This window comes from Hyperolius riggenbachi, chromosome 12 (genome assembly GCF_040937935.1).
Source record: "Hyperolius riggenbachi isolate aHypRig1 chromosome 12, aHypRig1.pri, whole genome shotgun sequence".
Classification (NCBI taxonomy): domain Eukaryota; kingdom Metazoa; phylum Chordata; class Amphibia; order Anura; family Hyperoliidae; genus Hyperolius; species Hyperolius riggenbachi.
Genome location: NC_090657.1, coordinates 223294100 through 223311651, shown reverse-complemented (window position 1 = coordinate 223311651; position 17552 = coordinate 223294100). Strand labels below are relative to the sequence as shown.

Sequence of the window (17552 nt, the reverse complement as noted above, 5' to 3'; positions counted from 1 at the left end):
TGATAGGTGGCAGTGACAGGTGGTGATTTACGGGTGATTGACAGGTGATTACAGGGGAGGATAGATGTATACAGTACACGGGGGGGGGGGGTCTGGGGAGGATCTGAGAGAGTGTGTGTGTGTGTGTGTGGGGGGGGGGTGATCAGTTTAGGACCGAATCATAAAAATAGTGTTGACAGATAGTGACAGGGAGTGATTGATGGGTGATTAGGGGGGTGATTGGGTGCAAACAGGGGTCTGAGGGGTGGGCAGGGGGGTCTAAGGGTGCTGTGGGCGATCAGAGGGAAGGGGGGGTAGATCAGTGTGCTTGGGTGCTTACCTGGTTGGCTGCAGCCTGCCCTGGTGGTCCCTCGATCACTGAGACAACCAGGGCAGGAGGCAGCCTGTATAATACACTTTGTATACATTACAAAGTGTATTATACACTTTGTAGCGGCGATCGAGCAGCTAGTAACCCGCCGGCGGGTTACTGCGCCAGGTGGGCGGAGCCTGTTGCCGGCGGCTGATCCCGCCACGTGATCGCCGCATAACCATGCCCGCCGCTGCCGCCGATGGGCGTATTGTGGTCGTTTGGGCCCAGCCCTTGCTGCCGCCCATTGGCTGTGGGCGGTCGGCAAATGGTTAACTATCCCACTGACCGAAACTGGTTTTGAATTAATAGGTTTTAAATTAATAGGCAAATTTGCATGCAAAAACATGCATGCAATTTGACAAATGTTAACACTACCTAAAGCCCAGGTGTGGAGCTCCAGTCCTCGGGGGTGTAAGATCCACTGGCTGCTGATGGTGGCGGAACGCTGAGATCCACGCTGAGGCGCAAGCCTCTGGGTCTCGGCCTGTCTCTGCCATCACTGGAGCGCATGGCGCTCAGCTCCCTTTGGATAAGCGGCGGACGCGCTCTCCATATGCGCTCCGCCGCTGTAAACAATGAGTTGGGTTATATGTCAGTCATATGGGCATACAGTCTGACTCATAGCAGGTGGCCAGGCAAGCCTGGGGGGCACGTGTCCTGGAAGATTACTGGAAACAATGTTACCAGGTAACTAATAACTCTAGTCTTCCCCAGTAATCTACTAGCATATGTACACTGAGATGATCAGCAAGAAATGAGAGGTTAGGGCGAGTCCCCAGCTTGGAGAAAGTCCTGAATGTGGAGCAGGTGACATCTATAGTGTAGTTCCAGCACTGTGAGGCCACGTCATTGCTGCTGCTCTAATAATAAGTGCTTCCAGGAGACTTGTGCTTGTTTCCCCATAGCTTCATAAGCTGCCTGACTGTCACTTTCCTCCTGACATGACTAAGGACGCTTTCCTGTGTGACTTCTCTGAAGTTTAATAAAACTAGCTTTCTGGCTGAAACATTTCCCACACTCTGGACATGAATAAGGACTCTCTTTTGTGATGTCTAAGAAAAATACATTTACAAATGAAACATTTCCCACATTCAGAACATGAATAACGACACTCTCCTGTGTGACTTCTCTGATGTATAATAAGACTACCTTTCTGCATGAAACATTTCCCACACTCTGGACATGAATGTGGACCCTCTCTTGTGTGACTTCTCTGATGTATAATAAGACTACCTTTCTGCATGAAACATTTCCCACACTCTGGACATGAATGTGGACACTCTCCTGTGTGACCTCTCTGATGTATAATAAGACTACCTTTCTGCATGAAACATTTCCCACACTCTGGACATGAATGTGGACGCTCTCCTGTGTGACTTCTCTGATGTATAATAAGACTACCTTTCTGCGTGAAACATTTCCCACACTCTGGACATGAATGTGGACGCTCTCCTGTGTGACTTATCTGATGTATAATAAGACTACCTTTCTGCATGAAACATTTCCCACACTCTGGACATGAATGTGGATGCTCTCCTGTGTGACTTCTCTGATGTATAATAAGACTACCTTTCTGCGTGAAACATTTCTCACACTCTGGACATGAATGTAGACGTTCTCCTGTGTGACTTCTCTGATGTATAATAAGACTACCTTTCTGCGTGAAACATTTCCCACACTCTGGACATGAATGTGGACACTCTCCTGTGTGACTTTTCTGATGTATAATAAGACTACCTTTCTGCGTGAAACATTTCCCACACTCTGGACATGAATGTGGACGCTCTCCTCTGTGACTTCTCTGATGTATAATAAGACTACCTTTCTGCATGAAACATTTCCCACACTCTGGACATGAATGTGGACCCTCTCTTGTGTGACTTCTCTGATGTATAATAAGACTACCTTTCTGCATGAAACATTTCCCACACTCTGCACATGAATGTGGATGCTCTCCTGTGTGACTTCTCTGATGTATAATAAGACTACATTTCTGCATGAAACATTTCCCACACTCTGCACATGAATGTGGATGCTCTCCTGTGTGACTTCTCTGATGTATAATAAGACTACCTTTCTGCATGAAACATTTCCCACACTCTGGACATGAATGTGGACGCTCTCCTGTGTGAATTCTGTGATGTGTACGTAGACCAGTTTTCAAACACAAACATTTCCCACACTCAGAAGATAAAAAGGGATGGGTATTTGAGGTAACAGGATGGGATCTATCAGAAGATTCCTCAGGATTGGACAGATGTGGCGATTTGTCCTCATGGTGACGTCTGCTGTGTATATTTTCTGCAATGGAGTTTCCTGCTGGTAAATGTAGTGTGCACTAGGACTGCACGGGTTTTCGGTTTAAAACCGAAACCGCGGTTCGTGTCAAGATGATCTGGTGATCGTCAGCAGGGGTGAGCCTGGGGTGCCTGGCACCTGGGTGCAAGATTTTCTCTGGCGCCTATGGGAGTGGTTAAATTAACTGTGCCCAACAACATAACCACACCCATGTCCTGCCTAATCACACCCACACCTTCCACCTCTTTACGCATGCATGTGATACCCCATTCCTACCCCTCTTCCATGGGCTTGCTCCTGGCTGGCTTTGGCTGCCTGCGAGTCTGCTAGTCTCTGGACTGACTCAGGTTGAGAGGCTCTGCGAGTGCGACGCAGTCACACACTGCGTATTTATGGCTGCCTGTGGCCACCCTACTCTTGCTCGCTGTCGTCGGCTCCTCCCCCCGCCAAGCCCAAGCGTGAGGTGGGCTGCCTGTATCTTTCCCGTTGCGCCGCACAGCCTGCCAGTGTTGCCAACCTTTCACGTTATTTTTTTTACTGACAAATACCTAAAAATTTACTGACAAAAGATTTTTACTGACAAAATTTCCCCACTAAATGCACATAAGAGAAAGCGTTTCACCAGTAAATGCACGTAATGATGGACAGCCTTTCATCAGTAAATGCACATAATGAGAGACAGCTTTTCCCCAGTAAATGCACATAATAAGAAACAGCTTTTCACCAGTAAATGCACATAAGAGACCTTTTTTTCACCAGTAAATGCACATAAGAGACCGCTTTTCACCAGTAAATGCACATAAGAGACAGCTTTTCACCAGTAAATGCACATAATAGGAAACAGCTTTTAACCAGTAAATGCACTTAAGAGATCGATTTTCACCAGTAAATGCACATAATAAGAGACAGCTTTTCACCACTAAATGCACATAATAGGAAACAGCTTTTAACCAGTAAATGCACATAATAAGAGGCCGCTTTTCACCAGCAAATGCACATAATAAGAGTCCGCTTTTCACCAGCAAATGCACATAATAAGAGGCCGCTTTTCACCAGTAAATGCACATAATAAGAGACAGATTTTCACCAGTAAATGCACATAATGACAAACAGCCAGTGTCCCCAGTATATGTAGCCAGGGATATATGTGCCCAGTAAATGTAGCCAGAGGTATATGGCGTACATTTGAAATCGGCGCCGGTAGACTTGGGCGCAGGATCCAGCTGTTATATGGCTGGTCCTGCTTCTGCACAAGTCCGGGCCGTTTTAATTACTATTCCCCCTCCAGGCCGCCATGGATAGTGGGGGAATGAAATAATTCGGCTTCCAGCAATTGCTGGAGGCCGAATTATTGTGTTTTTTAAGCAACTTCGGCTCCGACCTTCCTCACTGAGCGCCGCTATAGACTGATTCCCATTACAGTCTATGGCGGCGTTGGCTGCGCCCAAAGCTAGCAGCGCTGAAAAGCACTGCTCCGGGTATATGTCCCCAGTATATGTACGAGGGGTATATGTGCCCAGTAGATGTAGCCAGGGGGTATATGTGCCCAGTCGATGTAGCCAGGGGGTATATGTGCCCAGTCGATGTAGCCAGGGGGTATATGTGCCCAGTAGATGTAGCCAGGGGGTATATGTGCCCAGTAGATGTAGCCAGGGGGTATATGTGCCCAGTAGATGTAGCCAGGGGGTATATGTGCCCAGTATATGTAGCCAGGGGGTATATGTGCCCAGTAGATGTAGCCAGGGGGTATATGTGCCCAGTAGATGTAGCCAGGGGGTATATGTGCCCAGCAGATGTAGCCAGGGGGTATATGTGCCCAGTAGATGTAGCCAGGGGGTATATGTGCCCAGTAGATGTAGCCAGGGGGTATATGTGCCCAGTAGATGTAGCCAGGGGTATATGTGCCCAGTAGATGTAGCCAGGGGGTATATATGTGCCCAGTAGATGTAGCCAGGGGGTATATGCGCCCAGTAGATTTAGCCAGAGGTATATGTGCCCAGTAGATGTAGCCAGGGTTATATGTGCCCAGTAGATGTAGCCAGAGGTATATGTGCCCAGTAGATGTAGCCAGAGATTGTATGTGCCCAGTAGATGTAGTCAGGGGGTATATGTGCCCAGTAGATGTAGCCAGGGGTTATATGTGCCCAGTAGATGTAGCCAGAGGTACATGTGCCCAGTAGATGTAGCCAGGGGGTATATGTGCCCAGTAGATGTAGCCAGGGGATATATGTGCCCAGTAGATGTAGCCAGGGGTTATATGTGCCCAGTAGATGTAGTCAGGGCGTATATGTGCCCAGTAGATGTAGCCAGGGGGTATATGTGCCCAGTAGATGTAGCCAGGGGGTATATGTGCCCAGTAGATGTAGCCAGAGGTATATGTGCCCAGTAGATGTAGCCAGGGGGTATATGTGCCCAGTAGATGTAGCCAGGGGGTATATGTGCCCAGTAGATGTAGCCAGGGGTTATATGTGCCCAGTAGATGTAGCCAGGGGGTATATGTGCCCAGTAGATGTAGCCAGGGGGTATATGTGCCCAGTAGATGTAGCCAGGTGGTATATGTGCCCAGTAGATGTAGCCAGGGGGTATATGTGCCCAGTAGATGTAGCCAGAGGTATATGTGCCCAGTAGATGCAGCCAGAGGTATATGTGCCCAGTAGATGTAGCCAGGGGGTATATGTGCCCAGTAGATGTAGCCAGGGGGTATATGTGCCCAGTAGATGTAGCCAGGGGGTATATATGTGCCCAGTAGATGTAGCCAGAGGTATATGTGCCCAGTAGATGTAGCCAGAGATTATATGTGCCCAGTAGATGTAGTCAGGGGGTATATGTGCCCAGTCGATGTAGCCAGGGGGTATATGTGCACAGTAGATGTAGCCAGGGGGTATATGTGCCCAGTCGATGTAGCCAGGGGGTATATGTGCCCAGTAGATGTAGCCAGGGGGTGTATGTGCCCAGTAGATGTAGCCAGGGGGTATATGTGCCCAGTAGATGTAGCCAGGGGGTATATGTGCCCAGTAGATGTAGCCAGAGGTATATGTGCCCAGTAGATGCAGCCAGAGGTATATGTGCCCAGTAGATGTAGCCAGGGGGTATATGTGCCCAGTAGATGTAGCCAGGGGGTATATGTGCCCAGTAGATGTAGCCAGGGGGTATATATGTGCCCAGTAGATGTAGCCAGAGGTATATGTGCCCAGTATATGTAGCCAGAGGTATATGTGCCCAGTAGATGCAGCCAGAGGTATATGTGCCCAGTAGATGTAGCCAGGGGGTATATGTGCCCAGTAGATGTAGCCAGGGGGTATATGTGCCCAGTATATGTAGCCAGGGGGTATATGTGCCCAGTAGATGTAGCCAGGGGGTATATGTGCCCAGTAGATGTAGCCAGGGGGTATATGTGCCCAGTAGATGTAGCCAGGGGGTATATGTGCCCAGTAGATGTAGCCAGGGGGTATATGTGCCCAGTAGATGTAGCCAGGGGGTATATGTGCCCAGTAGATGTAGCCAGGCGGTATATGTGCCCAGTAGATGTAGCCAGGGGGTATATGTGCCCAGTAGATGTAGCCAGGGGGTATATGTGCCCAGTAGATGTAGCCAGATGTATATGTGCCCAGTAGATGTAGCCAGGGTTATATGTGCCCAGTAGATGTAGCCAGAGGTATATGTGCCCAGTAGATGTAGCCAGAGATTATATGTGCCCAGTAAATGTAGTCAGGGGGTATATGTGCCCAGTAGATGTAGCCAGGGGTTATATGTGCCCAGTAGATGTAGCCAGGGGGTATATGTGCCCAGTAGATGTAGCCAGGGGGTATATGTGCCCAGTAGATGTAGCCAGGGGGTATATGTGCCCAGTAGATGTAGCCAGAGGTATATGTGCCCAGTAGATGTAGCCAGGGGGTATATGTGCCCAGTAGATGTAGCCAGGGGGTATATGTGCCCAGTAGATGTAGCCAGGGGGTATATGTGCCCAGTATATGTAGCCAGGGGGTATATGTGCCCAGTAGATGTAGCCAGGGGGTATATGTGCCCAGTAGATGTAGCCAGGGGTTATATGTGCCCAGTAGATGTAGCCAGGGTTATATGTGCCCAGTAGATGTAGCCAGGGGGTATATGTGCCCAGTAGATGTAGCCAGGGGTTATATGTGCCCAGTAGATGTAGCCAGGGTTATATGTGCCCAGTAGATGTAGCCAGGGGGTATATGTGCCCAGTAGATGTAGCCAGGGGGTATATGTGCCCAGTAGATGTAGCCAGGGGGTATATGTGCCCAGTAGATGTAGCCAGGGGGTATATGTGCCCAGTAGATGTAGCCAGGGGTTATATGTGCCCAGTAGATGTAGCCAGAGGTACATGTGCCCAGTAGATGTAGCCAGGGGGTATATGTGCCCAGTAGATGTAGCCAGGGGATATATGTGCCCAGTAGATGTAGCCAGGGGTTATATGTGCCCAGTAGATGTAGCCAGGGGGTATATGTGCCCAGTAGATGTAGCCAGGGGGTATATGTGCCCAGTAGATGTAGCCAGAGGTATATGTGCCCAGTAGATGTAGCCAGGGGGTATATGTGCCCAGTAGATGTAGCCAGGGGGTATATGTGCCCAGTAGATGTAGCCAGGGGGTATATGTGCCCAGTATATGTAGCCAGGGGGTATATGTGCCCAGTAGATGTAGCCAGGGGGTATATGTGCCCAGTAGATGTAGCCAGGGGGTATATGTGCCCAGTAGATGTAGCCAGGGGGTATATGTGCCCAGTAGATGTAGCCAGGGGGTATATGTGCCCAGTAGATGTAGCCAGGGGGTATATGTGCCCAGTAGATGTAGCCAGAGGTATATATGTGCCCAGTAGATGTAGCCAGGGGGTATATGTGCCCAGTAGATGTAGCCAGGGGGTATATGTGCCCAGTAGATGTAGCCAGGGGGTATATGTGCCCAGTAGATGTAGCCAGGGGTTATATGTGCCCAGTAGATGTAGCCAGGGGGTATATGTGCCCAGTAGATGTAGCCAGGGGGTATATGTGCCCAGCAGATGTAGCCATGGGGTATATGTGCCCAGTAGATGTAGCCAGGGGGTATATGTGCCCAGCAGATGTAGCCATGGGGTATATGTGCTCAGAAGATGTAGTGAGTGACAGGGACCCCCTTTAGTTAGTTAGTTAGTGAGTGACAGTACCCTCCCCCCCTAGCCGCCCCCCCCTCACCTTGCAGCAGCGCCATCAGACCTCGATCAGCGGGCGACCCGACCAGTAAGAGGGCGCCGGACGCACCCGCTCTATATGCGGAAGTGATGTCACTTCCGCATATCAGTGCGGCGTGCTAGGTCCTAGCGCCTGCACTACTGGTCGCCGCCTGATCGAGGTCTGACGTGGCGCCAGTGCACCTGCTGCTAGAGGGAGGGAGAGAGGCAGAGCGGCGGCCACAGGGGGAGAGCGACGCCGGGCGGCGCCTCTCAGAGGCAGGCGCCTGGGTGCCTTGCACCCACAGCACCCACCCAGGCTCGGCCCTGATCGTCAGTATCCTCGGTTTTTCTGAGTGCCCGCCCGCTGCCTGCATGCTTGTCTGGCCCGCCTTCCGCTGTGCGCCGATTGGCCAGAGCCGCCACAAGCAGTGAATATGTATTATTGTTAATGAGCGAGCGGGGGGGGGGGGGGGCGGGTCCACTCGAGCGAGCGACACACACAGCTTTACCAATCGCTGGATAGCGATGGAATGACGGCAGCAGTAGGCAGGCCAGACAAGCGTGCAGGCAGTGGGCGGGCACTCAGAAAACTGCAGATAGTGATGATCACTATATCGTCTTCACGTGAGCCACCCCCCGCTCTTAAAAAGGAACTCCAGTGAACACTGCTGACAGGTGATGTAGCTGCTGCATGGTGTTTGACAGTTGGAAACAGCTGTAACAGCTATTTCCCACAATGCAACAAGGTTCACAGACAGGAAACTGCCAAGAGTACGTACTTTTCTTGTTCTTCTGGGAGGGGTTTCACCACAATATCAGCCATACAGAGCCCCCTGATGGTCTGTCTGTGATGGGGTATCAGCTACTGATTGGGATAAAGTTCAATTCTTGGTCGGAGTTTCTCTTTAAGCAATCGTCCGCCTGCAGTATCTGGCTAAACTATACTGGGGGCATAGTGAATTTAGTGCCAAAGCTCGATTTGAAAAAAAATCGTGAAAAAAAAATCGAAATCGTAATTTTTGAAAGAAAAATCAAATTCAATTTTTACCTAAAATCGTGCAGCCCTGGTGCGCACCATTATCGTCTGCACCATAATCTGTTGGAGAAATAATAACAGAGAATAGTCATTGTCCTGTCAGCAGTCGTGTGTGTTGCCGTAGCAGTTACAGATAATAAAGACCGGGTCAGACACAAACTCAATAGATAAAAGGATAAAACCAAGAGAAAAAAACAGCGACCCACCCATAAGATCCAATGTCATAGAAAAAAATCACATCAATCAATCAATCAATCAATCCAGTCCAACAATAGAGCAGATGCCTCCCGCCTTGCAGCACATGTACTGTACAGACTGGGAGCCCCAATACACAGCAAGGTGCCACATAGCATCACAGATAAACCACCCAACACATCATACCAGTATAGAGACATAAATGTAAGTGCTGAAGGGTTAAAGCACTGTGTGCCAAAAGCTCTATAAAGGTGGCCACAGACCATCAAATGTTTCCTTCAGCTCTTTTAACCACTTCCGGGTTTCGGGTGGTTTGGCTGATCTGTGCTGCGGGGGCTCTTCAGCCGGCAGCACAGATCAGATATCAGGCAGGGCGATCAGACTTCCCCCCTTTTTTCCCCACTATGGGGATGTCCTGCTGGGGGGGTCTTATCGCCGCCGCGCTGCTGTGCCTAGCGGGGGCTCCTCAAAGCCCCCCTCCGCAGCGCTATTCCTCCCTCTGCCTCCTTCCCCTCTTCATTATGGGCTGCGCAGGACGGAAACCCATTCTGCGCCGCCTCAGATAGGCTTCAGCCTATCAGATGCCGGCGATCCTCGGCCAATCAGAGGCCGGGGATCGCCGATCTCCTTTACGGTGCTGCTGCGCAGCAGCGTCGTATGTATGTAAACAGCGTGGAAGATCTTCCCTGCGTGTTTACATTTACCCTGCGAGCCGCGATCGGAGGCTCGCAGGGTGTTCACGGAGACACCCTCCGTGATCTGACATGGAACGGCCGCTCGTATGTTTCCATGGAAACCGCTTCAGGATTCAGGGGCGTACTTATGCGTACGCAGAATCCTGAAGTGGTTAAATACAATCAGTTTTCTTGATTGATTTAACAGTTCGCTGCACAGACATACAACTTATCACCCAAATGAATCTTGCCTCCTTTTCTTTCTGTTGGTGGCATCTGATTGTTGCTGCCCACAGAATAACGTGAACTTGAATATCAGGGAGGGACTACTACTCCAGTGCATGATCTGGCATTGTGTATGTTACTGCTTATTACCTGCAGTGTATTGTAATCTTATTTATCGTCCAGCACTATAATATGTTGGTGCTATATGAATCCAATACACCTGCGAAGTGAAAACCTTTTCAGGTGACCTCTTGAAGCTCATCAAGAGAATGCCAAGAGTGTGCAAAGCAGTAATCAAAGCAAAAGGTGGATACTTTGCAGAACCTAGAATATGACATATTTTCAGTTGTTTCACACTTTTTGGTTATGTACTATACTTCCACATGTGTTAGTTCAGAGTTTGGATGCCTTCAGTGTGAATCTACAATGTTCATAGTCATGAAAATAAAGAAAACTCTTTGAATGAGAAGGTGTGTTCATACTATTGGTCTGTACTGTACCTAATGCGGTACTTTACCAAACTATTATTTTTTACCAAACCGCTCTGAGTGATTGGAAGCCAATGTGAAGGCCGGAGGGATGGTGCACATGGTCTTGTCTGGGGCACCAAATAGGTGGGAAATGGCCCTGGGTGTAAGCACATTGTTACATATGGCAATGGGCAAGGCTGCTTGTTCACCTGGAAGTGGCATCCCTGAGTCACTGGTCCCCATCATGTCACTCTCCTCTGCAGATTGCGGCTCCTCCTTCACATGTGTCTCTCCATCTCCATCCTCCAGCTTCACATTTGTCACTCCTTCAGCCTAAACACAGGAAATAACACTGTTACAATGCAATCACTGATGAAGTGAAGTCATTCCATATGGAGTCAATGTTATGTTTACAGCCTCAGTTCCATCTACCTGATGAGGGTGGGGGATGGTGTGATCTTCCTGTGTACTATCCTGGGAATTAAGAGGACCTGTATATCCCTCCGGTGAGGTTCTGTTACTGGACAGACACACTGCTGTTGGCACATTAGGGGCACTGGGGTGGCTGATGCTGGCACATTAGGGGCACTGGGGTGGCTGATGCTGGCACATTAGGGGCACTGGGGTGGCTGATGCTGGCACATTAGGGGCACAGGGGTGGCTTCTGCTGGCACATTAGGGGCACTGGGGTGGCTGCTGCTGGCACATTAGGGGCACTGGGGTGGCTGCTGCTGGCACATTAGGGGCATAGTGGTGACTGCTGCTGGCACATTAGGGGCACTGGGGTGGCTGCTGCTGGCACATTAGGGGCACTGGGGTGGCTGCTGCTGGCACATTAGGGGCACTGGGGTGGCTGATGCTGGCACATTAGGGGTACTGGGGTGGCTGATGCTGGCACATTAGGGGCACTGGGGTAACTGCTGCTGGCACATTAGGGGCACTGGGGTGGCTGATGCTGGCACATTAGGGGCACTGGGGTGGCTGCTGCTAGCACATTAGGGGCACTGGGGTGGCTGCTGCTGGCACATTAGGGGCACTGGGGTGGCTGATACTGGCACATTAGGGGTACTGGGGTGGCTGCTGCTGGCACATTAGGGGCACTGGGGTGGCTGATGCTGGCACATTAGGGGCACTGGGGTGGCTGATGTTGGCACATTAGGGGCACTGGGGTGGCTGCTGCTGGCACATTAGGGGCACAGGGGTGGCTGCTGCTGGCACATTAGGGGCACTGGGGTGGCTACTGCTGGCACATTAGGGGCACTGGGGTGGCTACTGCTGGCACATAAGGGGCACTAGGGTGGCGGCACATAAGGGGCACTGGGGTGGCTGATGCTGGCACATTAGGGGCACTGGGATGGCTGCTGCTGGCACATTAGGGGCACTGTGATGGCTGCTGCTGGCACATTAGGGGCACTGGGGTGGCTGATGCTGGCACATTAGGGGCACTGGGGTGGCTGATGCTGGCACATTAGGGGCACTGGGGTGGCTGATGCTGGCACATTAGGGGCACTGGGGTGGCTGATGCTGGCACATTAGGGGCACTGGGGTGGCTGCTGCTGGCACATTAGGGGCACTGGTGTGGCTACTGCTGGCACATTAGGGGCACTGGGGTGGCTGCTGCTGGCACATTAGGGGCACTGGGGTGGTTGCTGCTGGCACATTAGAGGCACTGGGGTGGCTGCTGCTGGCACATTAGGGGCACTGGGGTGGCTGCTGCTGGCACATTAGGGGCACTGGGGTGGCTGATGCTGGCACATTAGGGGCACTGGGGTGGCTGCTGCTGGCACATTAGGGGCACTGGGGTGGCTGCTGCTGGCACATTAGGGGCACTGGGGTGGCTGATGCTGGCACATTAGGGGCACTGGGGTGGCTACTGCTGGCACATAAGGGGCACTGGGGTAGCGGCACATAAGGGGCACTGGGGTGGCTGATGCTGGCACATTAGGGGCACTGGGATGGCTGCTGCTGGCACATTAGGGGCACTGGGATGGCTGCTGCTGGCACATTAGGGGCACTGGGGTGGCTACTGCTGGCACATTAGGGGCACAGGGGTGGCTGCTGCTGGCACATTAGGGGCACTGGGGTGGCTGCTGCTGGCACATTAGGGGCACTGGGGTGGCTGCTGCTTGCACATTAGGGGCACTGGGGTGGCTGCTGCTGGCACATTAGGGGCACTGGGGTGGCTGCTGCTGGCACATTAGGGGCACTGGGGTGGCTGATGCTGGCACATTAGGGGCACTGGGGTGGCTGCTGCTGGCACATTAGGGGCACTGGCGTGGCTACTGCTGGCACATTAGGGGCACTGGGGTGGCTGCTGCTGGCACATTAAGGGCACTGGGGTGGTTGCTGCTGGCACATTAGAGGCACTGGGGTGGCTGCTGCTGGCACATTAGGGGCACTGGGGTGGCTGCTGCTGGCACATTAGGGGCACTGGGGTGGCTGATGCTGGCACATTAGGGGCACTGGGGTGGCTGCTGCTGGCACATTAGGGGCACTGGGGTGGCTGCTGCTGGCACATTAGGGGCACTGGGGTGGCTGATGCTGGCACATTAGGGGCACTGGGGTGGCTGCTGCTGGCACATTAGGGGCACTGGGGTGGCTGCTGCTGGCACATTAGGGGCACTGGGGTGGCTGCTGCTGGCACATTAGGGGCACTGGGATGGCTGATGCTGGCACATTAGGGGCACTGGGGTGGCTGCTGCTGGCACATTAGGGGCACTGGGGTGGCTGCTGCTGGCACATTAGGGGCACTGGGGTGGCTGATGCTGGCACATTAGGGGCACTGGGGTGGCTGCTGCTGGCACATTAGGGTCACTGGGGTGGCTGCTGCTGGCACATTAGGGGCACTGGGGTGGCTGATGCTGGCACATTAGGGGCACTGGGGTGGCTGATGCTGGCACATTAGGGGCACTGGGGTGGCTGATTCTGGCACATTAGGGGCACTGGGATGGCTGATGCTGGCACATTAGGGTCACTGGGGTGGCTGCTGCTGGCACATTAGGGGCACTGGGGTGGCTGCTGCTGGCACATTAGGGGCACTGGGGTGGCTGCTGCTGGCACATTAGGGGCACAGTGGTGGCTGCTGCTGGCACATTAGGGGCACTGGGGTGGCTGCTGCTGGCACATTAAGGGCACTGGGGTGGCTGCTGCTGGCACATTAGGGGCACTGGGGTGACTGCTGCTGGCACATTAGGGGCACTGGGGTGGCTGCTGCTGGCACATTAGGGGCACTGGGGTGGCTGCTGCTGGCACATTAGGGGCACTGGGGTGGCTGCTGCTGGCACATTAGGGGCACTGGGATGGCTGCTGCTGGCACATTAGGGGCACTGGGGTGGCTGCTGCTGGCACATTAGGGGCACTGGGGTGGCTGCTGCTGGCACATTAGGGGCACTGGGGTGACTGATGCTGGCACATTAGGGGCACTGGGATGGCTGCTGCTGGCACATTAGGGGCACTGGGGTGGCTGCTGCTGGCACATTAAGGGCACAGTGGTGGCTGATGCTGGCACATTAGGGGCACTGGGGTGGCTGATGCTGGCACATTAGGGGCACTGGGATGGCTGCTGCTGGCACATTAGGGGCACTGGGATGGCTGCTGCTGGCACATTAGGGGCACTGGGGTGGCTGCTGCTGGCACATTAGGGGCACTGGGGTGGCTGCTGCTGGCACATTAGGGGCACCGGGGTGGCTGCTGCTGGCACATTAGGGGCACCGGGGTGGCTGATGCTGGCACATTAGGGGCACAGGGGTGGCTGCTGCTGGCACATTAGGGGCACTGGGGTGGCTGCTGCTGGCACATTAGGGGCACTGGGGTGGCTGATGCTGGCACATTAGGGGCACAGGGGTGGCTGCTGCTGGCACATTAGGGGCACTGGGGTGGCTGATGCTGGCACATTAGGGGCACTGGGGTGGCTGATGCTGGCACATTAGGGGCACTGGGGTGGCTGATGCTGGCACATTAGGGGCACTGGGATGGCTGCTGCTGGCACATTAGGGGCACTGGGTGGCTGCTGCTGGCACATTAGGGGCACCGGGGTGGCTGATGCTGGCACATTAGGGGCACCGGGGTGGCTGATGCTGACACATTAGGGGCACCGGGGTGGCTGCTGCTGGCACATTAGGGGCACCGGGGTGGCTGCTGCTGGCACATTAGGGGCACTGGGGTGGCTGATGCTGGCACATTAGGGGCACTGTGGTGGCTGATGCTGGCACATTAGGGGCACTGGGGTGGCTGATGCTGGCACATTAGGGGCACTGGGGTGGCTGCTGCTGGCACATTAGGGGCACTGGGGTGGCTGATGCTGGCACATTAGGGGCACTGGGGTGGCTGCTGCTGGCACATTAGGGGCACTGGAGTGGTTGCTTCTGGCACATTAGGGGCACAGTGGTGGCTGATGCTGGCACATTAGGGGCACCGGGGTGGCTGCTGCTGGCACATTAGGGGCACAGTGGTGGCTGATGCTGACACATTAGGGGCACCGGGGTGGCTGCTGCTGGCACATTAGGGGCACCGGGGTGGCTGCTGCTGGCACATTAGGGGCACTGTGGTGGCTGATGCTGGCACATTAGGGGCACTGGGGTGGCTGATGCTGGCACATTAGGGGCACTGGGGTGGCTGCTGCTGGCACATTAGGGGCACTGGGGTGGCTGATGCTGGCACATTAGGGGCACTGGGGTGGCTGCTGCTGGCACATTAGGGGCACTGGAGTGGTTGCTTCTGGCACATTAGGGGCACAGTGGTGGCTGATGCTGGCACATTAGGGGCACCGGGGTGGCTGCTGCTGGCACATTAGGGGCACAGTGGTGGCTGCTGCTGGCACATTAGGGGCACTGGGGTGGCTGATGCTTGCACATTAGGGGCACTGGGGTGGCTGCTGCTGGCACATTAGGGGCACTGGGGTGGCTGCTGCTGGCACATTAGGGGCACTGGGGTGGCTGCTGCTGGCACATTAGGGGCACAGGGGTGGCTGCTGCTGGCACATTAGGGGCACTGGGGTGGCTGCTGCTGGCACATAAGGGGCACCGGGGTGGCTGCTGCTGGCACATTAGGGGCACTGGGGTGGCTGCTGCTGGCACATTAGGGGCACTGGGGTGGATGATGCTGGCACATTAGGGGCACTGGGGTGACTGATGCTGGCACATTAGGGGCACTGGGGTGGCTGATGCTGGCACATTAGGGGCACTGGGATGGCTGATGCTGGCACATTAGGGGCACTGGGATGGCTGATGCTGGCACATTAGGGGCACTGGGGTGGCTGCAGCTGGCACATTAGGGGCACTGGGGTGGCTGCTGCTGGCACATTAGGGGCTCTGGGGTGGCTGCTGCTGGCACATTAGGTGCACTGGGGTGGCTGCAGCTGGCACATTAGGGGCACTGGGGTGGCTGCTGCTGGCACATTAGGGGCACTGGGATGGCTGATGCTGGCACATTAGGGGCACTGGGGTGGCTGCAGCTGGCACATTAGGGGCACTGGGTTGGCTGATGCTGGCACATTAGGGGCACTGGGATGGCTGCTGCTGGCACATTAGGGGCACTGGGGTGGCTGCTGCTGGCACATTAGGGGCACTGGGGTGGCTGCTGCTGGCACATTAGGGGCACTGGGGTGGCTGCTGCTGGCACATTAGGGGCACTGGGGTGGCTGCTGCTGGCACATTAGGGGCACTGGGGTGGCTGCTGCTGGCACATTAGGGGCACTGGGTGGCTGATGCTGGCACATTAGGGGCACTGGGGTGGATGATGCTGGCACATTAGGGGCACTGGGGTGGCTGATGCTGGCACATTAGGGGCACAGTGGTGGCTGATGCTGGCACATTAGGGGCACTGGGGTAACTGCTGCTGGCACATTAGGGGCACTGGGGTGACTGATGCTGGCACATTAGGGGCACTGGGGTGGCTGCTGCTGGCACATTAGGGGCACTGGGTTGGCTGCTGCTGGCACATTAGGGGCACTGGGGTGGATGATGCTGGCACATTAGGGGCACTGGGGTGGCTGATGCTGGCACATTAGGGGCACTGGGGTAACTGCTGCTGGCACATTAGGGGCACTGGGGTGACTGATGCTGGCACATCAGGGGCACTGGGGTGGCTGCTGCTGGCACATTAGGGGCACTGGGGTGGATGATGCTGGCACATTAGGGGCACTGGGGTGGCTGATGCTGGCACATTAGGGGCACAGGGGTGGCTGCTGCTGGCACATTAGGGGCACTGGGGTGGCTGCTGCTGGCACATTAGGGGCACCGGGGTGGCTGCTGCTGGCACATTAGGGGCACCGGGGTGGCTGCTGCTGGCACATTAGGGGCACTGGGGTGGCTGCTGCTGGCACATTAGGGGCACTGGGTGGCTGCTGCTGGCACATAAGGGGCACCGGGGTGGCTACATCTGGCAAATTAGGGGCAAAGTGATGTGACTGATGTGTTAGTAAGGCTGTATGATAAAAAAGATAGAGGGGTCTACATGTGCCAGCCAGAGTATAAGATGACAGAGGTACACAAGGACTGTCAGCAATGATGTACAACAGACAGGGGTACAGAGGTGTCGCCATATGTCAGTAATTGTGTTTGGTGACAGGCTGGGAGGGATGGGTCGGGGGGAGGGGGTGTATGATGGTGAATGTCAGTAAGACCACCACAGTGACAGACATGCACAGTACACATAGTGCTCACATTAGGCAGGATATAGTATCCATGTGTCAGTAATTGTGTTTGATGACAGGCTTGGAGGGATGGGGGGGGGGGTATGATGGTGAATGTCAGTAAGACCACCACAGTGACAGACATGCACAGTACACATAGTGCTCACATTAGGCAGGATATAGTATCCATGTGTCAGTAATTGTGTTTGATGACAGGCTTGGAGGGATGGGGGGGGGGGTATGATGGTGAATGTCAGTAAGACCACCACAGTGACAGACATGCACAGTACACATAGTGCTCACATTAGGCAGGATATAGTATCCATGTGTCAGTAACTGTGTGTGATGACAGGCTGGGAGGGATGGGGGGTGGGGGGTTATGATGGAGAATGTCAGTAAGACCACCACAGTGACAGACATGCACAGTACACATAGTGCTCACATTAGGCAGGATATAGTATCCATGTGTCAGTAATTGTGTTTGATGACAGGCTGGGAGGGAT

At 54.0% G+C, this 17552-nt stretch overlaps 1 protein-coding gene across 1 annotated transcript in view; it reads right to left on the bottom strand.

Annotated features, from left to right (window-relative positions):
• Positions 1 to 1297: 1297 nt before the first annotated feature.
• Positions 1298 to 17552, bottom strand: part of LOC137541075 (zinc finger protein 182-like) — a 50647-nt gene continuing 34392 nt past the window's right edge. Inside the window, exons 2-4 of the mRNA XM_068262217.1 lie at positions 10628 to 10751; positions 1502 to 2668; positions 1298 to 1404 (exon numbers count right to left, since the gene is read on the bottom strand). Of these exons, the coding sequence (XP_068118318.1) occupies positions 1298 to 1404; positions 1502 to 2668; positions 10628 to 10751 (1398 nt within the window). The remainder of the gene's footprint in view (positions 1405 to 1501; positions 2669 to 10627; positions 10752 to 17552) is intronic.